General features: G+C 45.9%; 1 protein-coding gene across 2 annotated transcripts; it reads left to right on the forward strand.

Annotated features, from left to right (window-relative positions):
• The first annotated feature begins 19,237 nt into the window (after positions 1-19,237).
• Positions 19,238-25,665, forward strand: LOC309521441 (arylacetamide deacetylase-like 4). 2 transcript variants are annotated; one of them, XM_082203937.1, is made up of 5 exons: positions 19,238-20,009; positions 21,152-21,368; positions 22,040-22,103; positions 24,001-24,774; positions 24,806-25,665. In XM_082203937.1, exons 1-5 carry the CDS (start codon positions 19,833-19,835, stop codon positions 24,810-24,812), a joined length of 1,239 nt encoding a protein of 412 aa, XP_082060063.1. In that variant the 5' UTR covers positions 19,238-19,832; the 3' UTR covers positions 24,813-25,665. The 2 variants fall into 2 exon arrangements, with proteins under 2 accessions (XP_082060063.1, XP_082060064.1); XM_082203938.1 differs by lacking the exon at positions 24,806-25,665 and having other exon boundaries at positions 19,240-20,009; positions 24,001-24,786.
• Positions 25,666-25,763: the final 98 nt, after the last annotated feature.

The raw sequence follows: 25,763 nt of genomic DNA on the forward strand, positions 1-25,763 counted from the left end.
GTATCTAAAGTGGAAATTGATACAATTTGGGCGCTTATTGAGGATACATCTAAAGAACTGTAGCAGACACCTTCTGGAGAGACTTTGTGGCAACCTGCGAACGCTCTGTAAGTTTTAAAGAGAAAAAGGACTGTTGTTAAACTTCTGTTGTTAAACTTCTTGGGACTGCAGGGACCTTAATGGCGGACAAATTTCTTTCTTTCCTTTCTGAATTGCAATAATACTCCCTCTAGTGGAGTTTTGGATTTACAAGTGCCTGGGAACAAATTTTATTTTGACTCTCTGCGGTTTTCTTTGGTATACTGAGGGACTGTCTTTCCCATGGGAAGATTGATAGTTTGACCTTGAGCCATAGACAGGTGTGGAATGAGTGGCCAACCAAAAACAAGGGCTGCAAAAGCGAAAGCAGGGAAAGGACAACTTGTGCAAACAACTTTGACAACTCAAACACGCAGATCATCCGTTCCAGCTGTATTAGAGGAAGCTGGACAGACTACAACAGAGGATATGGCTGCAGGAGGATCTGAGTCTACCATATTAAAAGAGATGTTAGATCAATTCGCAATTTTAAACAAGAAGGTGGACGATCAGACGGCAAAAATTGATTTAGCCACATCCTCCATTACAAAACTTACCGAACAAGTGACACAACATTCACAAGCAATTGGAAATCTTCAAGATATAGCATCTGAGAATCGGAAATTGGCCGAAGCCGCCAATTTGAAAGCTGACCAAGCAAATCAAAAAATTGAGGAAATAAAAGGGGAAGTAAGGCCACTTCATAGACACATCAGTGACCAGCAAGCCTACCTGTCTATGGTCGAATTGAGAAATCGGGAAAATAATTTGAGACTCCGCCTTATCCCAGAACTTGAGAAAGAAGATCTGATTGGTTACTTGACAGTGGAGTTCTCCAAGTTCTGGGGTATAAAAGTTGATCAGGACTTTAAAATAATAACTGCATTTAGATTGGGAAGAGTAACAAGGAAAGACAGACCCAGGGACTGTTTGATCATTTTGAGATCTAAACAGGAGAGAGACAAAATATTGGACCTTCACTTTAAGAAATCACTTGAGTTCCAAGATAAGAGAGTGGAAATTTATAAGGATATACCAAAACAACTTTTGGACCTCAGAGCTGTATACACGGATCTAGCAAGATTACTGCGAGGCAACGGGATACCTTACAGGTGGGAGTTCCCTCAAGGTTTATCTTTTACCTATAAAGGAAAGAAAATTAAAATTAAAACAAAAGAAGATAGCCAGAAGTTCCTGCACGACCACGGAGAGGACCTACAGAAAGGGATAGCGGTTCCTTGGCCACAACCACTGCCTGGAGTAGAACCATCACCTTCGGCCTCGGGTACGGAAGAAAAAGAGGACACCCCATTATAGAGTAACAACAGACCGACCCAGGATGTCTCTGCAGCTATATGGTTGGAACATTAATGGCGCAAATTCCCCGGAGAAAAGGAGAAGGATTTTCCATATTTTGAAAAAAGAACATTTGGATATAATTTGTCTGCAGGAAACACACGTGACAAGACTCCAAAGGAAAGTGTTGATTAATAAAAGATTGGGCCAAGAATTTATTTCATCAGACAGAGTCAAGAAAAGAGGCGTGGTGATCTATGCAAAGGAGAATCTGTCACCGAAATTTTTGTTTAAAGATGAACATGGACGAATTTTGGCAATTGAAACACAAATTCAAGGAGAAAAAGTTTTGATATTAGGAATTTATGCACCAAATGAGGGGAAATCGGAATTTTACAAGAAACTGCATGAGACATTGCTGGACTATCTGGACTATACTAACATCATTATGATGGGAGATATGAATGGGGTGGTCTCTACCCTAATGGACAAGTCCCAGAACCAAAATTTAACTAAGGATGGCAGATTACCTAAAACCTTTTTTGAATTGACTGACAATATGGATTTGATTGACACTTGGAGGACAAGGAACCCCCTAGGTAAGGAGGGAACATTCTTCTCTGAGGCCCACCTGTCATGGACAAGAATCGACCAGATTTGGGTAACTAGAGGGCTGGCACCTAAGATTGTAAGAGTGGAAATCTGCCCAAAGACTTGCTCCGACCATAACGCTTTGAAAATGGAATTAAGACTTACTCCAGCTGGTTCCTTCAGATGGAGAATGAATGACAACCTGCTAAGAGATCAAGAGATTGTAAAGAAGGGCCAAAAAGCTTTAAAGGACTATTTCGAAATTAACTTGAACACCTCGGTGGAAAAGAGAATAATCTGGGACGCAAGCAAAGCGGTAATGAGAGGGTTTCTGATACAACAGAACACGATTAAGAAAAAACTCTGGAATGGAAAAAAGGATAAGATATTAGAGAAGATAAAAGATGGAGAGAAAAAATTGAGATTAGACCCAAAATCAAAAGAGACTTTGAGAGAAATTAAATTTTATCAATCACAATATACGAAATTGATAAACCAAGAAGTGGAATGGAAAATTAAACAAATGAAACAAAGATCTTTTGAATCAGCAAATAAATGTGGAAAACTGCTAGCATGGCAGTTGAAGAAAAGACAAAAATTGAACTATGTAACCAATCTAGAGGTTGAAGGGAAAAACATTCAGAAACCAGGTGAAATTAGAAAGTGTTTCCAGAAATATTTTAAAAAACTGTATACGCAAGGGCCCGAGGAAGTGTTCGAGATGGACCAATTTTTGAAAGCCAATGGCTTACCAGAACTTTCTCAGGAAAAGAGATCAATCTTGAATCATAGAATAACACAACAGGAAATTGAGGTTGCCATTCAGAATATGCAGCTGGGCAAGTCTCCAGGCCCCGATGGACTTACCTCCAAGTATTATAAGACATTAAAAGACTATTTGACATTACCACTAATGGAGGTTTGTAACCAGATTATGGACGGTGGGAGAGCACCAGAAACGTGGAAAGAAGCTTTCATTACATTGATACCCAAAGTGGAAACTGAAAAGACTCAGCTAAAGAACTACCGTCCCATCTCACTCCTTAATGTGGATTACAAAATATTTGCAGACATTCTGGCAAATAGATTTAAAAAGGTACTGAACGAAGTAATTCATAAGGACCAGGCAGGCTTTCTCCCGGGTAGACATTTGTCAGACAATACTAGGAACATCATTGATATTTTGGAATTCTTGCAAACTAATATTAACACCAAAGCAGTGTTAATCTTTATTGATGCGGAGAAGGCCTTTGACAATATTTCCTGGAAGTTTATGAAGAAAAACTTGGAAGGGATGGGAGTGGGACGGGGGTTTGAAAATGGTTTAGAGGCAATCTATTCAGAACAGAAAGCTAAGTTGATAGTAAACAATGTGGTGACAGAAGAGTTTCAAATTGAAAAAGGAACACTGCAAGGGTGCCCTCTCTCCCCCTTATTATTTATTTCTGTCCTGGAGGTGCTCTTGAATATGATCAGGAAGGACCGGCAGGTACAAGGAGTACAGGTCGGAGAGAAACAATATAAACTGAAAGCTTTTGCAGATGACTTGGTTTTGACTTTACAGGAGCCAGAATCTAGTACAAAAAGAGTTTTAGAACTGATTCAGGAATTTGGTCGGGTGGCGGGCTTTAAGTTGAATAAACAAAAAACTAAGGTACTGGGGAAAAACTTGACACCTTCAGAAACAGATGGGTTTCAGAGGGAAACGGAGTTAAATGTGGTCAAAAAAGTGAAATACCTGGGGATTAACTTGTCTTCCAAAAATTTGAATTTATTCAAAGACAACTATGAAAAATGTTGGTCTGAAGTTAAAAAAGATCTAGAAATTTGGTCAAGACTGAAACTTTCCTTGTTGGGCCGAATAGCAGCTATAAAAATGAACGTTTTGCCAAAGATGTTGTTCTTGTTTCAAGCCTTACAGATCGTGGACAGAGTGGAATGTTTTGGAAAGTGGCAGAAGGATATTTCAAAGTTTGTTTGGCAGGGCAAAAAGCCCCGAATAAAGTTTAAAATACTAACTGACGCAAAAGAAAGAGGGGGGTTTGCCCTGCCAGACTTAAGGTTATATTATGAAGCTGCAGCCTTCTGCTGGATGAAAGATTGGTTGTTGCTTAAGAACACTGATGTCCTAGATCTGGAAGGGTTTAACAATTCCTTAGGATGGCATGCGTATTTGTGGTATGACAAGGTAAAGACACATAAAATGTTTAAAAACCATATTGTCAGAAAAGCAATCTTTATAGTCTGGATAAAATATAAGGACTTGTTAGAAAGTAAGACCCCGAGGTGGTTATCACCAGTGGAGGCCAAGGCTCGGAAAACACCCAATATGGAGGTCGGTTGGCCGCCATATGGGGAAATAATAGAAAAAATTGGAGATAACTGGAAGTTACAGAGTTACGAAAAACTAAAGGATAAGGTGCAAGATTGGTTTCATTATGCCCAAATTCAGGAGGTGTTTAAGTTGGACAAAAAAAAAAACAGGCTTCCAGGTGGAAAAATCGAAACTAGAGACAGAATTGTTAGAACCAAGGACAAAGCTATTATCAAGAATGTATAACTTGCTGCTTAAATGGAATACTCAGGATGAGACAGTTAAATCGGCCATGATAAAGTGGGCTCAAGACATTGGGCACAACATCATGTTTGAAGACTGGGAAAGGTTATGGACCACTGGTATGAAATTTACGGCATGTAATGCCTTGAAAGAAAACATTATGAAAATGATATACAGGTGGTACATGACCCCAGTCAAGCTTGCAAAGATATATCATTTGACCGACAATAGATGTTGGAAGTGTAAAGAGGCTGAAGGGACATTCTTTCACCTATGGTGGACGTGCCCTAAAGTGAAGGCCTTTTGGGAAATGATATATAATGAGTTAAAAAAGGTGTTTAAATACACCTTCCCTAAGAAACCAGAGGCCTTCCTCTTGGGCATCGTCGGCCAAAAGGTGTCAAAGAAGGATAGAACGTTTTTTATGTATGCAACTACAGCAGCAAGGATTCTCATCGCAAAATATTGGAAGACTCAAGATTTGCCCACTCTGGAAGAATGGCAAACGCAGCTGATGGACTATATGGAACTGGCCGAGATGACTGCCAGGATCCGTGACTTGGGTGAAGAAGCAATGGAGGAGGACTGGAAAAAATTTAAAGACTACTTGCAAAAGTTCTATAAATTATATGAACTATAAGAATTCGCACGAACTGGAAAGATCAGCTCCAGCAAAGAGGGTAGTAGATATTGAAATTAAATAAATAAATTAATGAAAGGATTAATGTTTAAAGGTTGGAAATGCTATTATATTGGCTGTTTAAAGTAAATTGGCAATAAGTAATTTAAACTAAAACGTAAGTTTTGAAGGTAAAAAGAAACGCATGAAACAAGGTTATAATTTGCTGAAATGTTTATTGTTAAGAATGCATTGCGAGGGAGATGTGGGGAAGTTCGATAAGACTGGAACAAGCTTGAAATAACCAATTTCTCTTTTCTCTTTGTTTATCTTCTTTCTGTAACTGATACTCTTCTGTATAAATTGATGAAAAAAATTTTATCTGGAAAAAAAAATAAAAATATTTATTAAAAAAAAAAAAACAGAACTACAAAGGAGGACATTTGGCAACCCCCCCCCCCCGGAGGTGATTGAGGTGATAAACAATCAATACATATGATAAGAAGGATGGCCAGGACGACAACCATCATTATCATCTTCATGTGAGATCTGTTTCCTGGCCCTAAGATTAACATCCTACATCAAAGAAACTTGCCGTCTGTCTTTGATGACCCAGGATGCCTGCCTGGCAAAGCAACTGGGCTGTGTAAGTGACTTGTCAAGCAAGAGAGATGGGCAGTAGAGGAAATGGCCAGAGATGCAGAGGGTTGTGAGATTTGATCAGAAATTATTGTCAATGAATCAAACCCAGTCAACAGAATGCATTCATCGTGGACACAATGGCTTGATGCATATTTTATAATTCCTCATAGTAATCCCACCTGACCCCACACTCTGGATATTTGCACTCCTACAGAGGGTTAATTGGAAGTTTACTATAAGGGTTGCACTATAAGGGAAAACCTCCAAAAAGTTTTCTATCGCTGGCACTTGACATCCTCTAAACTTGCCAAGATGTATAGAAACCTCTCTAAGAATTGTTGGAGATGCGGAGAACCTGGTGGGACTACATTACATATGTGGTGGACATGCAAAGGGATTAAACAATTTTGGAATGACATCTCTCTCGAACTTAAAATTTTTAAAAAAGTATATATTCTGAAAAAACCGGAATCATTCTTATTGGGCATTACCGGTCTGGATATCCCTAAAAAAACAAGGAAAATCTTTTTGTATGCCACCACAGCTGCAAGGGTTATAATAGCTACACATTAGGAAAGTGAATATATACTGTATTTTTTGCACCATAACACTCACTTTTTTCCTCCTAAAAAGTAAGGGGAAATGTCTGTGCGTGTTATGGAGGGAATGCCTACAGATGGCATGCCTACGGATTTTCCTCCTCTAAAAACTACGTGTGTGTTATGGTCGGGTGCGTGTTATAGAGCGAAAAATACGGTACCTACTAGATCGGGCTGGACACTAAAACTGACAGAACATGTGGAGCTAGACTATTTATCAGAAAGAATTAAAGATAAATCCAAATAGGAGTTTATCTCAAATTGGAATTGTTTTAAGGAATATTTAAAAAGTAATTGTTGCAATCTGAAAACGGTAACAGCCTTTGAGTGATTTCTGTAGACACTGAATATAAAAGGAAAATCGATAGAAAAGACAATACTGTTTAATAAAAAGACAATAGACAATATAGGCAACAAGTTTATTAGTACAAAATGGAAGAGATGGGAAGCCATTTATTTATGAAAAATATTATGATTTTAAAATTACATCTTCTTTTCTTTTTCTATTTGTGTTTAGTAATATAGGTTGACTTAAGAATGATGACAATAATAGTCACCAAATACATTTTGAAAACAAAAACATGTTTAATGGTAAGATGTAAAGTTATGATTTAAAGATTTTCTGGTTTACTTAACATTGTGAGCATAAGCACTTAAAACCTTTTCCCCCTAAATTTGTTCTCTGCAAATTTTGAATCACATCATCAAAATCAATTCCTTTTGCTTTCGGTGGAAAGAAACACCCACTCCCCTTCCTTATTCATACGCTCTCCACTACATCGAGTTCAGCCACATTTCGTTGCGTTTGTTGACTGATCTAAAAGGTTTCAATGACTTGTTGAGGTTAATTAATTGTCAGACAAAGTTATTAAACTCATTTTAAATAATATTACTTTTTCAAAAAACGTTGTGAGCCCAAATTTTTAAATTTTATTTTAAAAACACATATTTTTGGCATTTTGTCACCCCTCCCCCAGTGATGACACCTGAGGAGACCCGCACCCCCCTTCCTGCGCCGCTGGCGAGAGTATGACTTCATTACTAAAAGGTCATTTTTCTAGGTGCTTTTGGAAGAAACTGATTTTCTGGATCCATTTCTATTGGGGCTTAGGGCTGGTTTTGGCGCAGAAACTGCTTTGGTCGCCCTGTATGATGACCTCTGTCGAGAAAGAGACAAGGGAAGCATGTCTGGGAGGGGTGGATGAGGCGACCTGAAACAGATTGACTTCCTTAAAATTAGTTTTCCAGCTAGTTCATTGCTTTTTTTTTCTGTATTCTCTACAAAAGTCATCAGAGTAAATCCAATCAGGCTTTATTTATAACAGCTAGTGTCTGTCTTTAGATCTGTCTGCATGTGGACGATTCCATAAGCAGGGAATCCGGTACTGCATTGACACCCCTGAACCCCAGATCATAAACAAACAAGTCTTTTCCAACTTAACACAGGTAATGCTCTACTCTTATGCACAGTTACTAATGCGTGTAAATCCACTAAAATATAGGGACACCTAAATAAATATGAATGGGCCCAGGCTGCCCCCAAACTGGTATTTAGTACTTCTTCAGCCCACATCTCAGAATAAGATAGGCACCATACTGAGATTTCTGCTCCATACAGTGCCTGTTATAAGGTAAAGAGGAGAAGATAGCGCTGAGGTAAGATGCGCTTGTTAGAGCTCTCCTCAATTATATATTGGGGACTCCTACTCCTTTTTCACTTTTTAAACTTTGAAACCCTCTTCTTATCGAAAGTAGGGTATGTTTTATGTGTTTGGCAACCTGGGATCTTACATCAGAAAACTTGTGACATTGGCGCAGTAAATCAGATCTCATGAAGTCAAACAGCTTAACAGTCGCCGCCCAGCCTATTTCACGGACTCGTAACTCTAAACAATTTTAATTAATCTTCTGAACTTTTCCCCCGAACTGACTCTGACTCAGGCTTTGATTCTGTGTTTTATATGAACTAAGGGAGGTGGAGAACAGTTATTGCTACCAAAGACGCTATGTTACAAGAGTGTTCCATTTGGGCTTGCCTCTACCCTCTTAGCTTGTGAATCCAACTGTGCTGTACGCCCTGCCTCTATCTTCCCAGTTGTGAATCCAACTGCCTGCATGCCAGCAGTACTCCTAAACTGAAACAAACTGATTAAATGCTCAGCATGGAGCCTGGGTCAAAATAAATTACTCTGCAGATGACTCAACTGAAAGGCACCTAGGGAAGTTGGAGAGGGGGGTTCCACTCTCAAGACACCAGAGATTGTTAAGCCACAGGGCTGGCAGCTGGCCATAGCAGAGGTGGTAACCAACAGAACTTACGTGAGGCCAAGGCTCTCAGGGGCCTTTGTGGCGAGGGCCTTCCACCTGGGGGTGAGTCGACATCCGTTCTTCAGGTGGCAGCTGGAGTTTAGGATGAGGCCAATTCTTAACCTCTCAGGTCTCGAGACACCCGCGATCGAACCTACCCAAGTGGCAGCTGGGGGACGGTTGGTCCTGGAGGCAGCAACACTGGCTGTTCCTGCCCTGGCATGGAGAAGGATGATGTAACGGAGGTTCCCCCCCCCCGGAAGTATCACCCCGTGGCCCTGAGAACACCAGCTGTGGGGGGAAACCTGAGGACTCCTGATGCTAAGAGGAACACTTTCTCTGCCACTACAAGTGCTAGTGCAACAGCAAGGGAGGGTTCCCTGAGGCCATCGGGCATGGCATCGACTTTGAACAGGGCATTTACCGAGCCTGCCCCTCCTTCCTTTGCCCATCCCCCGATGTCGCCTGGTTGTCCAGGTTGGCAGATTCGGAGATCATTTGAGTAGACTCGAGCTGGCACATGATGCTACAAGAACCTTGTCTGCTACAAGAACCATTTTTTCTTTTCTTTTCCCCTCCCCCCTTCCTTTGCCATCTGTTTCAGTTCTTTATAGCCCATTGTTTTATGATTATATTTAAGTTCTGCTTGTCTACTGTTAGATGCTTGATTGTTGTTTTCCTGCTATTTAGGTGGTTTTTCTTCCCTGAATGTATGTTATATGGTAGTTCTGTTTAGCTGTGGAATGTTTTGTGGTTTATTCTCCAGTTTAATTAATTGGTTAGTCTAAGATTATAATAATAGGTTGACAAATAATATAACAGTTTTCATATAATCAGATAGGTAGCTGATGGTTAGCTGGTTTGTCCTACTAGACTAATTAAGAGTTTATTGAGTTGTTGATATTATAAGCAGAATAACTAGGCTGGGAAAGAACATCATCAATGCCATCAATGGAGGCTAGTATGAGGCTTGGGATTGCTACCGTGGAGGAGCGAGGGAGGTATGGCAGTGGGGGCAGATTTTATAGGCAAAGGGGATTGAGATAAGGATACGCTCGTACCCCTTCCAATCTGCGCCCCATCCCGAGGGACGAGGGTAGGGTGAGCAAGGATTACTCACCTCCGTCACTGGTGCTGTGCAATGGCAGGTCTATAGGCAACAAAACTGCCACCTTGCGAGATTTCTTTACCTCGCAGGGGGCCGACCTGGCTTGTGTGATGGAGACCTGGGTGTGTGAAGGAGAAACAGTTACCTTACGAGAGATGGCGCCCCCGGGTTTCTCTGCCCTCCACCAGTTACGGACTGTGGGCCGGAGGGGAGGGGTTGCATTATTAATCTGGGAAGATTGTTCTTTCAGGGCTCTGCCATCGCCATCAATCCCCAGCACTGAATGTGTTGGCCTAATGGGGTTCCGAGGAGAGCTTGGCTGTCTGGCTGGTGTACCAGCCACCTAGCGCACCAGCAGCCACCCTGTAGTGATCAGGTGGGATTGCTATGAGGAATTATAACAAATATAGAGTAAGCCATCTGTGTCAGCAATGAAAGCATTGCGTTGACTGGGTTTAAACTATTTTGATATGATTCTTGATCAATCCGCACCTCTGCATCTCTGTTCCATTTCTCTTTCTTCACAAATCACTTACACAGCCAGGCAGGCGTTCTGGGTCATCAAAGATAGTGGGCAAGCTTCTTTGAAGTAGCTTTCTAGTATGTTAATCTTAGGATGTTAATCTTAGGGCCAGGAAACAGATCTCACATGAAGGTGATAATGATCGCTGTCCTCCTGGCCATCCTCCTTATCCCGTATATTGCTTGTTTATCACCTCTGGTGGTGCCAAATGCTCTCCTTTGTAGTTCTGTTCTTTGTTTACCCCGTGCTTAATTAAGTTTTGGTAGTTTAACTTTTCCCCACTTGGGTTTGTTGAAATGCTCAGAAGAAATCTGATTGGTTCTTACGAACACTCTGTAAAAAGTTCTTTTGTGAATAAAACGACCTGGGCCGGGGGCTGGAGACACAGAAAGAGAGAGAGATTATTATACGCACCTGTCAGGGAACTGACATCAGAGGGAAAGGAGGTGATAGGGCTCCCAGAGACGGGGAGAGACTCAACAGCCAAAGCAGGGACCAGCAGGGGGAGCGCGGGGTCTCTGGAGGAGGATCTCAGTAATACTGAGAGAGACGCAGCAACGCAGGCAGGAAGCAGGGGAGAGAAAGGGGTGAGAGACACGTCCAGCGAAAATAGTGGGGAGGTGTCAGAAGCAACTGCAGGGAGACCCATGCTTCGTCGGAAGCTGTCACGTCGTGAGTCCAGGAGACGTGTTTCCGTTAAGGAACTTCTTTGTTGGAGGCGTTTCCGCAAACAGCCACTGTCGGACTCTAATAGTGACTAGAGCAGACATGTCTGAGGAGCTCTGTTACACACAGAGGTTTGTGGGGCCGCACAAACTCTGAAGGGGCACCATTTTAAGCACAAGCAGCTAATCATCCCCTGATAGCAGCGCAGACAGTTAATGGCTTGCAAGCAGGGAAGCAGATCTGTCCGTGAGTACTGGACTGAATTTACCATGCTGATTCACAGATTGGGGTGGGATTTATCGGCAGCACCCATTCAGATGCTATTTGAAGAAGGTCTTTCTTCAGCTGTGAAAGACGAGCTGGCCAGGAGCCCCAGGGCGGTGTCTATGGATCAGCTGACCAAATCTGCGCTGACCATTGGAGCGCGCCAGGAGGCAAGAGCCTTGGAGAGGCGGGAAGGGAGAGGGGAACGTTGGAAGGAGTTACGCATTCCAGACATTCCTGAGCCAGCTTTCCCGCCGGCAGAGCCGATGGAAATCGGAACAGCCCGCGCGCGCGCAGTTTCAAAGCCCAGTGAGGGGGCGAAGAAGGAGGGAAAGGGAGCCCGGAAATGCTATCTCTGCCAACAGCCAGGCCACTTTGCCAGAGTCTGCCCCCAGAGGAAGGAATGGCAAGGAATGGTGGGAGCTGTTGAGGGGGAAGAGCAGGGAGAAACGGAGCAGGTAAAAGCCAACGCCTGGTTGCCATCAGGGCACTGCAGCCAGGTCAAAGAGCAGTGAAAGTGCCCCTTCCCCAAGTGCCAGTGCCAGAAGCTCCTCGACCTGCTCTAGTGATTGAAGTGTCGCTAGAGCTGCAAAATGGACACCCCCTAAAAATAAAGGCACTGTTGGACTCAGGCAGCTCCTGCAATTTTATGAGCAAGGAGTTTGCTGCTGAACACCAGATACAGACTATCCCTTTAAGCAACCCCCTGCAGGTGACCACGATCGATGGCAGGGAACTGTTGGGAGGAGGAGTCAGCTTGCAGACCATCCCAATGATAATGAGGGTGGCAAGGCACACAGAACTGATAGCGTTTAATGTGGCCACCTTGGGAGGTGCTCCCATTATTTTGGGAATGAGCTGGCTAGCCCTACATGATCCGCTGGTGGGCTGGCATCAAAGAGTGGTTTCCTTCGGTTCCGCACATTGCTTAGAACACTGCAGGGGGGAAAAGGGGTCAGCAGGGGCCCAAGCCACCCTGGCAGGGACTGAAGTAATGGAGAAGGGGAAGGTGCCACCACAGTATGCTGATCTCAGCGACGTGTTCAGCGAGAAGGAAGCTGACCAACTACCTCCGCATAGACCCTTTGATTGCCAGATCAATTTACTCCCCGGAGCACAGCTTCCTGTAGGCAAGTTGTATGCCATGTCAGACAGGGAAATGCAGGAGTTGCGAGCGTTCATTGACAAGAACCTGAAGAGAGGCTTCATCAGAGAGTCCAAGGCAGCGGGGGGTAGCCCAGTGTTTTTTGTGGACAAAAAACACACGGACAAGCCGAGGCTGGTATGTGACTTTCGGGCCTTAAATGCAGTGACCGAGCCGGCGGCTTTTCCTATGCCCAGGATTGATGATATTTTGACCAGGGTGCGGAAGGGAAAGATTTTTACAAAGCTGGACCTAAGGGGGGCGTACAACCTGATACGTATAAGGAAAGGGGATGAATGGAAGACCACCATGTTCACCCCTTTGGGGGCATTTGAATACTTAGTTATGCCTTTTGGATTACAAACAGGCTCCGCGTGTTTTCAAGCTTTCATGAACCACGTACTGGGGCCTTTGCTCTACAAGAATTGCGTGGCCTTCTTAGATGACGTGTTGGTGTATTCGGAGAATGAGGAGCAACATGTGAGAGACGTCAGAGAAGTGTTGAGCAGGCTGCAAGCCAACAGACTGTGGGTGAAACTGGAGAAGTGTCAGTTTCATACCAAGGAGGTGGAATTCCTGGGGTACCGCTTGTCAGATAAGGGGTTGGCCATGGACCCCGGCAAGGTTCAAGCGGTGCTGGAATGGAAAACACCCAAGACCAAGAAGGATGTGCAGAGGTTCCTAGGGTTTGGAAACTTTTATCGTAAGTTCATCCGAAACTTCGCCCACCTGACGGCGCCCATCACGGACTGTCTCAGCAGCAAAAAGAAGTTTGTTTGGACGGGGGAGGCGGAGCGAGCGTTTGAGGAACTGAAAAGGGCCTTCGCCTCTGACGAACAACTTCTACATGTGGATTTACAAAAAAAGCTGAGGGTCGAAACAGACGCGTCGGACAGAGCCATAGGGGCGGTGCTTCTTCTGCAGCCGGGGAAGGAGGGGTCAGAGTGGCGACCGTGTGCCTTCTTTTCGCGAAAGCTGAACAAGTCTGAGAGGAACTACACGGTGTACGACCGGGAACTTCTTGCAATTTATGAGGCCTTCCGGAGATGGAGGCACCTACTAATTGGTGCACAACAGAAGGTGCAAGTGTGCACGGACCATAAGAATCTAGAGTATTGGAGAACTGCGCGAGTGCTCAACCAACGGCAGTTGAGATGGGCCCAGGAGTTCTCCAAATTTAACTTTGAGATTTGTTACGTACCAGGCCCGGAGAACGTTAGGGCGGACGCTCTCTCACGCAAACCTGAATATTTGGAGGGAGAGGGTGCACCCGAAGAGACCCATGTCATTCCCGAGGACCGCTGGGTGTGTGGGGCGGCATTGGTGGGGCAAAGGGAACTGGTAGAGGGAACGGGGCAGGATGAATACGCCCAGGACAAACTCAGGAGTCTTAGGAGGGAGGGAGACAAACCCGGGGGTTTTGAGGAGAGAAATGGGGCGTTGTACTACAAGGGAGCGTTATACATACCTGAAGGGGAATTGAGGGAAAAGGTACTCAAGCAACTGCACGATAACCCCACAGCAGGGCATTTTGGGCAACACAAAACCATGTGGCTGGTTACCAGGGAATTCTGGTGGCCCAAGGTTAGGGAAGATGTACGGGAGTATGTGAGAGGGTGTGACCGATGCCAACGAGCCAAGGGGGAGAGGCGGGCGCCGGCAGGTTTATTAGAACCACTACCCACGCCGGAAAGACCGTGGGAGGCAGTGGCAATAGATTTCATGACTGATCTGCCCAGGTCCAAAGGGAAAACAGCCATTATGGTGGTGGTAGATCTGTTAACCAAGATGGCCCACTTTATAGCCTGCTCACATGCGGTCACAGCAGAAGAAACCGCCAAATTGTTTGTGGAAAATGTGTTTAGGTTGCATGGCGCCCCCTTGAGGGTGGTTTCGGACCGAGGGAAACAATTTACTTCCAGGTTCTGGAGGAAGCTCATGAGCTTACTGCATGTAGAGGTTAATTTCTCTACTGCCCGTCATCCAGAAACCAACGGGCAGGCGGAAAGAGCTAATGGTGTCCTCCAGCAATATTTGAGGTGTTATGTTAATGACAGAGAGAATGATTGGGTGGAGAAGCTGGCGTTGGCAGAATTTGCTTACAACAATGCAGAGAACGTGTCCACGGGGATGAGCCCTTTTTTGGCCAATCACGGGTGTCATCCCCGAGCCTTCCCAGGGGGGGAGGGGGAGAACTGGAGCGTTCCAGCAGCAGAACAGTTCGTTGAAGAAATGGAAGCGATCCATCGCCAACTCCAACTTAATTTAAACCGGGCGAAGGAGGAATATAAGAGGCAGGCAGACAAAACCAGAAGGGAAGGGGAAAGCATTAGGGTGGGAGACCAGGTGTGGCTGTCCACCCAAGGGTTACCATTTAAAGGAGGTTGTAAGAAGTTAAGACCCAAAAGACTGGGCCCATTTGAAGTCACGCAACAGGTCAACCCAGTGGCTTTCAGACTCCGGTTACCGAACCACATGAAGTTGCACCCAGTGTTCCACAGATCGTTGCTGTCACCGTATATAGGGGACAGAGAGGGGAGGGTCAATAGGGGACCAGCGATGGAGGAAAAAGAACACAGCTACCATGTAGCGGAGATTCTAGATTCCAGGTGGAAGGGAGAGCAAGTAGAGTATTTGGTAATGTGGGAAGGGGAACCGGAGTCGGAAAACACCTGGGTCAGGGCAGAGGATGTAGATGACGAGGTTCTAATTGAAACTTTTCATCAGAGATTCCCTCGTAAACCCCAGCCAGTGGCGAGGTTCCGGAGGGAATACTTCGCCACCACCGACGAAGAAGAGGAGTTGGAGGGGTTCTCTGATTCCGAGGTGGAGGAGGATTCAGCGAGTCGGAACGAAGACCGATGGAGGGAAATGTTCGAGACGTCTGAAGATGAAGAGGATTCGTTTCGGGGTTTCAGCTCCTCACCGCCCAGAGGAGAGGGAGGGGGCGGGGGGGAAGGGGGCCCTGGAGGGGAGGTGGATGTCAGGGAACTGACATCAGAGGGAAAGGAGGTGATAGGGCTCCCAGAGACGGGGAGAGACTCAACAGCCAAAGCAGGGACCAGCAGGGGGAGCGCGGGGTCTCTGGAGGAGGATCTCAGTAATACTGAGAGAGACGCAGCAACGCAGGCAGGAAGCAGGGGAGAGAAAGGGGTGAGAGACACGTCCAGCGAAAATAGTGGGGAGGTGTCAGAAGCAACTGCAGGGAGACCCATGCTTCGTCGGAAGCTGTCACGTCGTGAGTCCAGGAGACGTGTTTCCGTTAAGGAACTTCTTTGTTGGAGGCGTTTCCGCAAACAGCCACTGTCGGACTCTAATAGTGACTAGAGCAGACATGTCTGAGGAGCTCTGTTACACACAGAGGTTTGTGGGGCCGCACAAACTCTGAAGGGGCACCATTTTAAGCACAAGCAGCTAATCATCCCCTGATAGCACCCTTCCCAGAGTCTTGCTGGTTCAAGCCTCTGTGTGTATTCTTATTAATCAGAGTTCAATCCTTCCTTTACTTTGTGAACGCCTCACCACCCTGTTAGGCCTACTGGAGGCAGTGGCCGGCTGGGCCTTGGAGTTCCCTAACGTATTGGTGTTGGGGGACTTCAACATCCATGCTGATGCCACTTCCTCCTCACAGGCTCTGGACCTGGTATCTTCCATGGCGACACTCTCCCAGTTTGTTTCGGGCCCCACACATCAAGCAGGCCACATGCTGGATTTCATATTTGGTGCAGGTATACGTGTGATCATGTTCCCACCCTGAGATTCCTTCTACAGTGGTGCCTCGCAAGACGAAATTAATTCGTTCCGCAAGTTTTTCCCATAGGAATGCATTGAAAATCAATTAATGCGTTCCTAGGGAAACCGCCTTCAGACCAGGTCCGGGGACAGTCTGTCCCCCGACCTCTTCTGAAGGCTGGGGGGGGGGAACAAGGGCTTTTCTTCCCACTGCCAGCCTTCAGAAGGCTGTTCTGAAGGCTGGCGGTGGGAAGAAAAGTCCTTCTTCCCACCTCCCGCCCCGCAAGCTCCGGGGACAGGAGGGCTTTGCTGCCGACCGCCAGCATTTTAAAAGCCCCTGCTGTCCCGGGGCGATTTTAAAATGCTGGCGGGCGGGAGCGAAGCCTCCGCTGTCTTGGGGAGATTTTAAAATGCTGGGGGTCGGCAGCGAACGCTTCACTCCCGCCCGCCAGCATTTTAAGATCGCCCGGGGCAGCAGAGACTTCTCTGCTGTCCCGGGGAGATTTTAAAACGCTGGGGGTCGGCAGCGAACGCTTCGCTCCCGCCCGCCAGCATTTTAAGATCGCCCGGGGCAGCGGAGACTTCTCTGCTGTCCCGGGGAGATTTTAAAATGCTGGGGGTCGGCAGCGAACGCTTCGCTCCCGCCCACCAGCATTTTAAGATCGCCCGGGGCAGCGGAGACTTCTCTGCTGTCCCGGGGAGATTTTAAAATGCTGGGGGTCGGCAGCGAACACTTCGCTCCCGCCCGCCAGCATTTTAAGATCGCCCGGGGCAGCGGAGACTTCTCTGCTGTCCCGGGGAGATTTTAAAATGCTGGGGGTCGGCAGCGAACGCTTCGTTCCCGCCCGCCAGCATTTTAAGATCGCCCGGGGCAGCGGAGAAGTCTCCGCTGTCCCGGGAAGGCAGGCGGGGGGGGGAGCAAAAACTTTTGCCCCCCGCCGACCTTCAGAAGAGGTCCAGGACCTCTTCTGAAGGCCGGCTGTGGGCGAAAGTCTTTGCTCCCGACCGCCAGCAATTTAAAACAGGTCCCCGGAGATTTCCCTATGGGCTTTCGTCTTGCAAAGCAAGCCCATAGGGAAATTCGTCTTGCGAAGCGCCTCCAAAACAGAAAACCCTTTCGTCTTGCGGGTTTTCCGTCTTGCGAGGCATTCGTCTTGCGGGGTACCACTGTACTTTCGCTCTCCAATTTTACAAAGGCAAACTCCTATTATGCAAAGGTGGGCTGCGGAACTTCTAATAAAATGTTGCTTTAAAAAAATTTGTGGTGGTTCCCTCATTGCAAATAAGTGAGGTTCATTGACCATAGAATCACAGAGTTGGAAGGGACCAAGAGGGTCATCTAGTTGAACCCCCTGCAATGCAGGAATCTTTTTGACAAGGTGGGGCTCGAACCCACAACCCTGAGAGTCTCATGCTCTACCAACTGAGCTATCCCAGGACTCAGGTCAAATTCTGCCGGTAGGATTGCAAAGGATGAATTGGGAGCAAAGGTTTTGTACGAATATATTACCTCAAGTTATTCTGATGCTTCCAAATGCACTAGTACAAATAAATTTTCAGACTGAACAGGTGGTATAATAGTAGTAGTAGTAGTAGTAGTAATAATAAATTATTCCCCAGCCACTTAGTGCGGCTTCCAGCAAAATACAAAAACGTAATAAGACATCAAACATTTAAAACTTCCTGATCCTGCTTTTTGAGAAGCTGACAGTTTAGGATAGATGCTCTATATCAACTCAATGGCAGGGAACCAGGCAGAGGGCCTTCTCAGTAGTGGCGCCCTCCCTGTAGAACGCTCTCCCGTCAGATGTCAAGGAAATAAACATCTACAGTGGTACCTCTGGATGCAAATGGGATCCGTTCTGGAGCCCCGTTTGCATCCTGAGCAGAACGCAACCCGCGTCTGCACAGGTCGCGATTCGCCGCTTCTGCGCATGACGTCATTTTGAGCGTCTGCGCATGTGCAAGCGGCAAAACCCGGAAGTAGCCCGTTCCGTTACTTCCAAGTCACCGTGTAACACAACCTGAAAATACTCAACCTGAAGCATCTTTAACCCAAGGTACCACTGTATTTGACTTTTACAAGACATCTGAAGGCAGCCCTGTATGGAGAAGCTTTTAATGTTTGATGTGTCATTGGTTTTTTTAAAATATTCTGTGGGGAGCTGCCCAAGTTGTCGTTAAATTATTGTTACACTTAATTGAATAGCAGTTGCCAGGAGCCGCTGGAGGGGAGAGATGCCTTTGGGCTCCAATCCTTCTTGCAGGCTTGGCCACCGCGGGGAGACGATACTGAGATCCCTGCATTGCAGGGGGTTGGACTAGTTGACTCTCAGGGTCCCCTTCCATCTGTAAGATTCTACGATTCTAACAGGGTGCGGGACTAGATGGGCCGTTGGCCTGATCAAACTACAGGGCTCTTCACGTGTTCACGCAGACGCACGTGTGTGTGTGTGTGAGAGAGAGAGAGAGAGAGAGAGCGCACCTTCAGGGAGAAGCTTGTCTCTTCTTTGCAACTAGGATGAATCAGCTGCAACCCCCCCCCGACCCACAGCTTCCCTGCCTGCTCTCTCTCCACCCCTAACCCCAATTCCACGGGTATTGCATAGCATAGCATAGCATTGCATTGCATTGCATTGCATTGCACAAACACCCAAACACACCCAAAGATTGCTGCAACCCAAGGTGCTTTGCACTCACCCGACTCGTCGCAGCATCCGACGGCAGAGGGGACGGGTCAGCTGTTCTTCTGAGGCCGCGCCCCCTTTCCCAAGTCAGTATCCAGCATCTCTCTCTCTAGCAGCTCGCACTCTCTAGCTTTAACCCTTAAGGCAACGAGGCCGGCAACTTCGCCCCCGAGGGAGGGTGTGTGGATGTATGGAAAGTCCCCCGAGGTTTGCAGAAAGCTCCTCTCCGTTTGCAAGGCTAGTCTGCGGCCCGACACCTGCCTGTCTATAAAAGGAAACAAGATGCAAGGCCTGCGCTGATTTCCCTTTCATGCACGCGGATGCACCGTGAAAGCAAAAGCAGGGGAGTCTGGTAGGAACTGCGTACTGGGCGGGCGCAGGGGGGAGAGGAAGGACTAGACAAGGCGCGAGGGGCGGGCGGGCGAGTGGGGAGGCGGGGGAAAGCGCCAAGGCGGAATACTTTTTGCGCCTTTGTGCCGTTTTGTCACCCCCCTCAGTCTTGACACCCGGGCGGTCTGCCCCCACCGCAGCCCCTTCCTCCGCATCTGCGCCCATGGCCACACCTGCATAGATGTGCCATCCCTGATCACCTGAGCTGCCCAATTCATGGGGGATGAAAGATGCTGAAGTATTTTGTGTGGGAGAGGAAGCATCATAAAAATGATGTGTTGCAAGGGTGGTGCCTATCATAAGAGAAGGGTGCTTGGCCTGATCTGCTTGGCCTTCAGAGTCTATGGAAATCCCATGCACCTCTTCTCTCTGGAGGAGGAATGGGAAGCTACAGCCACACCCTGTGTGAGGAACAACCGCAGCAGTCAGTAATCTAGGCTAGACTGCAATCCGAACAGATTACGTAATAAAATATTTTCTCAGTTGAAAGCTATGTGGGTTGGCCGAGGATGCTCTCTTGCACATGGAGAAGACTAGTCTCATACAATTAGCATTGTCCCAGACAAAGCCCTTACAAAAGCATCGGCTCAGGCGAAGTCCCTACACCTGCACTTCTGAGTGTAAGGGAAATGGCATTTGGTGGAACTCTGTGGATGCTGATATTATATACATTTTCATTCATTCATTCCTTGCTGTTTGCATGGGGAGTCTATTATCATTTTAAAAGGACCCACATTCCTCCAGGAATCAGCCAGGGCATAAAATTACGAGTTTTCAGTTTTGCAATGGAATATACACTTGGACTGGTAAGTTTGTTTTGAATATATCACAATCGAAGGGATGGAGTGACCCACCCTCCTTATCAATAAGGCTACAATGTTCAGGATTTTTTAGTTCAGAGAAAAGGCAAGCAACTGGCGACATGATGGAGGTCTGTAAAATTATGGATGGCGTGGAGAAAGTGGATAGAGAAAAGCTTTTCTCCTCTCATGACACTAGAACTTGTGGAGATCCAATGAAGCTGAATGTTGGAAGATTCAGGACAGATAGAAGAAAGGACTTCTTGACACCAAACATATTCAAACTATGGAAGTCTCTTTCACAGGGGGCAGTGATGGCTACCAAGATAATAATAATAATAATTTATTATTTATACCCTGCCCATCTGGCTGGGCTTCCCCAGCCACTCTGGGCGGCTTCCAAAAAAAATTAAAATACTGTAATACATCAAACAAAGTTGAATAGCTTCCAAAGAGGAATAGATAAATTCAGTGAGGAGGAGTTTTTGGGTGGCTGCTAGTCTCCATGCCTATACCCTGCTTCTAAAGCTACATGCACCAATGCTTCTGAATACCTTTTGCTGGGAGAGGGCTCCTGTGCACAGATCCTGCTTGAAGGTTTCCCACAGGTACTGTGAGAACAGGCTGCTGGACTAGATGGGCCATTGGCCAGGTCATAGAATCATAGAATCATAGAGTTGGAAGAGACCACAAGGGCCATCGAGTCCAACCCCCTGCCAAGCAGGAAACTCTTTTTACAGGCTCTTTTTACATTCTTATGTACATATATGTACAGGGGCGCGGACTTATAACAAATATTGGGGGGGGGGCGGGAAAGCTCATGAATAATAAATAAGCTCATGAATATGCAGATAAAGTGGTCTGCCTCCTCGTGAGCGAATAGGGGAGAGCGTGCTGCGCCTATTAATCAGCTCCGAAGGAAATTGGGTGGAGCTTTTGCTCGGGAGGGAGGGCAGGAGGCATGCAGCCCGACCCTGTGCATTTTGGGCTGGGGGAGGGGCGGCGGTGGCGCTCTGCTGGAGGGGCGCCTGAGATTATTGGGGGGGCGGAGCCCCCCAAACGAATTTTTGAGAGGGCTCGGGCCCCCTCAGGCCCCATGGAGTCGGCACCTATGTTAATATGTATGCTGAATGTTTTGATTTAAACAGGGATTGTTTCTGGAAAAACTGGGCATTTGCCATAGATACATCATCTGGAGGATTGCGTTCAATGCCATACTAACAGGGAAGGACTCAAAGTTGATCAGTAAGGACCTGGTTTTTGATGGGGTGCCAGTGAGGGTGTACTGGCCCAAGACACCAGCTGCTGGGAACAGGAGAGGAATCATCTATCTTCATGGAGGCGCTGGGCTCACTGGAAGCTTCCGTAAGTTCTTTGAAACAGTCTCACAAAGGTTTACCAAATGGTTTGTGGAGAATTTGGGGTGGTACTTTAATGTAAAGCTCCCAAAATGTTTGCTACATAGAGGTGGGGTGCTTCATACTGCTGCTGTTGACAGTTTAAGATTAATGTAGGATGTCATCGTGTGGTAAGAAAATGGGGCTGAGAGGCCCCCTGTTACAAAGGTGACCAGTTCTGTATCACACTCAATGAAATATCCTTAAAATGTCAAAGAAGATGTTATCTGCTTCATGCCGCAAAGGAGTTCTATGAAATGGCTTCCAGAGATGATCAGAAATAACTGGAAAGAAGCCCAGAAATGTGGGTGGAAGTTTTGTTTTGTTTTTTACCCAGTGACACTGCTTGTTCTGTTACTGATCAGGAGAGAGTAAAACCCACAGAATGGTTTTTAGCTAGTGATTTACAATGAGTTCAACTGAGTTTTTCCCAACTGAGCTCTATTAAAAGTTTTTGTTTTCTCTAATCAAGTGGCATCTACATTTTATGACATAAAAATAAATAAATAAGCAGATCTCTTGATTTCAACAGATTTACTTTTAGTAGGACTGACACAGAGTTCAGCTCACAATGATATCAGTGTTCTTGACCAGGAAAAATTGTAATGGAGGTTTGGGGGGGCTTTTGCTTTCTTCCAGGAGCCTCTGAAAAGATCTGCCGTTTCATGGCCAACCAAAGTGATTCAGTGGTTGTGAGTGTTGGGTAAGAGTGAGTCTCTTGGTAGCCGTGTAATGCCCCTCAGCTTCTAACCTTTTCTAAGACCTGATCCCAGAGGAATTATTTTATTTTATTTTATTTATTTGTACCCCACCCAGCCACTCTGGGTGGCTTCCAACATATATAAAAACGTAATAAAACATTGCACATTATAAAGCTTTCCTTAGCAGGTCTGCCTTCAAATATCTTCTAAAGGTTACATAGTTACTCATCTCCTTGACATCTGACATACCCAGCAACAATTCTCCGATGAAAATAGGGACCTCCTACCATAGCATCCAATGTTTCTCCGATGAAAATGCTGATGTCTTACCATACTCTTCAACATTTATCGGATTAAAATAGGGACATCATAAGGAAAAGTGGGCCATTCCAGGATCAAATCAGAAACTGGGACAGCTTCTGTAAATCCGGGACTGTCCCTAGAAAATAGACTCACTTGGAGGGTCTGAGGAGGGTGTTCCATGGGGTGGACACCACTAACCAAGCCATCTGCTTGGTTCCCTGTAGCTTTACTTCTAGCAGTAAGGGAACATCCAGAAGGCCCTCAAAGCTGGATCTCTTATGTCCTGGCTGGATGATGGGGGTGGAGATGCTCCTTCAGGTATACAGAGCTGAAGCCATTTAGGGCTTTAAAGGTCAGCACCAACACTTTGATTTGTACTCTGAAATGTACTGGGAGCCAATGTAGTTCTTTTAGGATCAGAGTTATATGGTCCCGACGGCTGATCCAAGTCACCAGTCTAGCTGCTACATTCTGGATTAGTTGTACTTTCCAAGTCACCTTCAAAAGTAGCCCCACATCCAGCGCATTGCAATAGTCAAAGCCAGAGATGACCAGAGCATGTACCACCCTGGTGAGACAATGTGCAGGCAGGCAGGGTCTCAGCCAGCCTACTAGATGGAGTTGGTAGACAGCTTCCCTGGACACAGACCTGACCTGTGCCTCCATGGACACCTGTGAGTCCAGAATGACTCCCAGGCTGCCCACCTGGTCCCTTAGGGGCACAGTTGCCCCACTCAGGACCAGGGAGTCCCCCACACCCACCCAGCCCGTCCCCCAGAAACAGTACTTCTGTCTTGTTGGCACATCATCCTTGTGACTAGTATCCATTGGTATTAGCAATTGCTAGGAGTCTTGCCAACCTGATCAGGTGAGCTGTGGATGGAGGACAGGTAGATACCTAGTAGTGGGATTATAACTTCACTGATGCACAGGATGCTACCGGAACCTGCTAACGGACAGAGGAAAACAAGAATAGATCCTCCAGGTGCCCCTATTTGCAGTGACTGTCCCAGATTTTCAGAAGCCATCCTGGTTTCTGATTTGATCCCAGAATGTCCCACTTTTCTTCAGGATGTCCCTATTTTCATTGAGAAATGTTGGGAGTGTTTGGAATTATGCAACCCGAGCCAAAGAGATAAGAGATACGGCATCTGAAAGCAGCCCTATATAGGGAAGTGTTTTAATGTTTAATGCTTTATTACCTTGTTATATATGTTAGAAGCTGCCCGGAGTGGCGGGGGAAACCCAGTAATATGGGTGGGGTATAACTAATTTATTATCATTATGGAATAGAATGCCCCTATTTTCATCGGAGAAATGAGGGGGATATGCAAGAAGGAAGGAGCTGGAGGGTAGAGAAAGGTGTGTTGTAATGAAACCGCCTATTCATCCAAAGGGAAAGTTTGCATTTGCTTTCCATTTTTGCCTCAGGTCCACCTGTAGCTGGCATGTGGCCCCCACAAGGTTGCATGGAAAGGAATGTGGCCCCAGGGGTGAAAAAGATTCTCAGCACTTGCAGTATGCCATTACAGAAAATGGTCTTTTTCCATGAAGTGTATGGTGTTGATTGTGGGCGATATCTTGTTTTCTCTTTAGATTTCGTTTAGCTCCTGAGCATCCCTATCCAGTCCCTGTACTGGACTGTTTAACTGCTACAATACACTTTCTGAAGAATGCAGAGGAGTACGGAGTGGACCCCAACTGCATTGCCATTGTTGGGGAGAGTAGCGGAGGCACATTTGCAACAGCTATTTGTCAAGAACTGGTGACCAGAGAGGACCTCCCAAGAGTGCGAGCTCAGGTCCTGATCTACCCATTTCTACAATCAGGGGACTTTGATTTGCCATCCTATCAGCAAAACCAATCAGTTCCTCTCTTGTACAGAAAACGAGCTATCAAACTTGGTTTGACACATCTCACTGGGAAGGAGATCAATGTGGACCTAGTTATAAAAGGTGCCCATATCCCTTCTGATTTGAGGGAGAAGTACAAAAAATGGGTCAGTGCTGATTACATTCCAGAAGAATTTAAGGCCAGGGGCTATGTCCCTAATGCTCCTGCTCCATTTTCAAAAGAACTTTATGAACAAGTTAAAAGAGCTGGTGAGACAAAGTTTGCCCCCCTTCACGCAGAGGATGACATAATCCGCCAGCTCCCGGAGACTTTCCTTCTAACCTGCGAGTATGATATTCTCCGGGATGATGGGCTGTTGTACAAGAAGCGGTTGGAGGACAACGGTGTGCCCGTGACACATCATCATCTTCCAGATGGATTCCATGCAACAATTAGCTTTTTTGGTTTATGGCCACTTGAATTTCCGAGCTCAAGGAAATGTATGGAGCATGTGGTACAGTTCTTAAAAAGTTTATAGAAATGAATGATTTTAATAAATTAGACTGAGTAAATGAATGACCTTCTTTGTCTTCCATTGGCAGCCTTCCCCTGTTGTGGCTGAACATTCCCCTCTCCCTGTTGTCCCAATCCTAAAGTAAGACGAGAAACTCGTATCCAAAATTCTACCCAGTCTGATTGATTAGAATCACCATGACATTTGTAAGTTCATAAGCAAAGCGCTGCTGGATCAGGCCATTGGTCCACCTCATCCAGCATCCTGTTCTCAGAGTGACCAAGCAGAGGCCTCTTGTGATGCCAGCAAACAGTACCTGGGTGCAAGAAAACTTTTGCAGCATTCAGCAGCATACAGCTTGCAATAGTGGAGGAAGAACATAGCTATCGCCTCCTCCAGGAATTGGGCCTAATCCTCTCAAAGCCATCCTACCGGGTCACCAGGTTAGCTTATTCCATTAACTGTTGCTCCATAATATTTGAATATATTTAGCAATAAAGAAGGCGCTTCTGCGTATTAAGCCAAACTGAGCTAAGCCCACGGGAGTGATATAAACACATTTAATTACACCCTTAGATTATAGCAAAATACTCATTTCGTAACACTCACTCCACATTTGTAAATCGAACTTTTAGTGTGGCAGGACACACACACCTTGGAACCCCCTGCCTACACTTTTTTTGGTGCCTGCTAAAATTGTTGTTAATGCCAGCCTATCCAGGTATGAATAATGTTGATATATGTTTTAAGCTCATTGTTGATTTCATTACTCTTTTCTGAATCTTTTAAACAGCTGTTGTTACTGATAATTTTGTTGTTTTGTTCCTCTTGCAAACTGCTTTGAGGCTCCCCCTTGCAATCAAGGTGTATATAGATTTCATGAAACAATAAAAAATAAAGGTGTTAAAAAGCAACGCTTGTGTTTGCAACTGTCACCCGACAGGTGTATATTTGCAGAGGTTGGGCTGCTGTCTAACAGCGATAAAGCTTTTAATAATGCCAATCAGAGAAA

Source organism: Podarcis vaucheri (genome assembly GCF_965113315.1).
Source record: "Podarcis vaucheri genome assembly, chromosome: 16".
NCBI lineage: Eukaryota > Metazoa > Chordata > Lepidosauria > Squamata > Lacertidae > Podarcis > Podarcis vaucheri.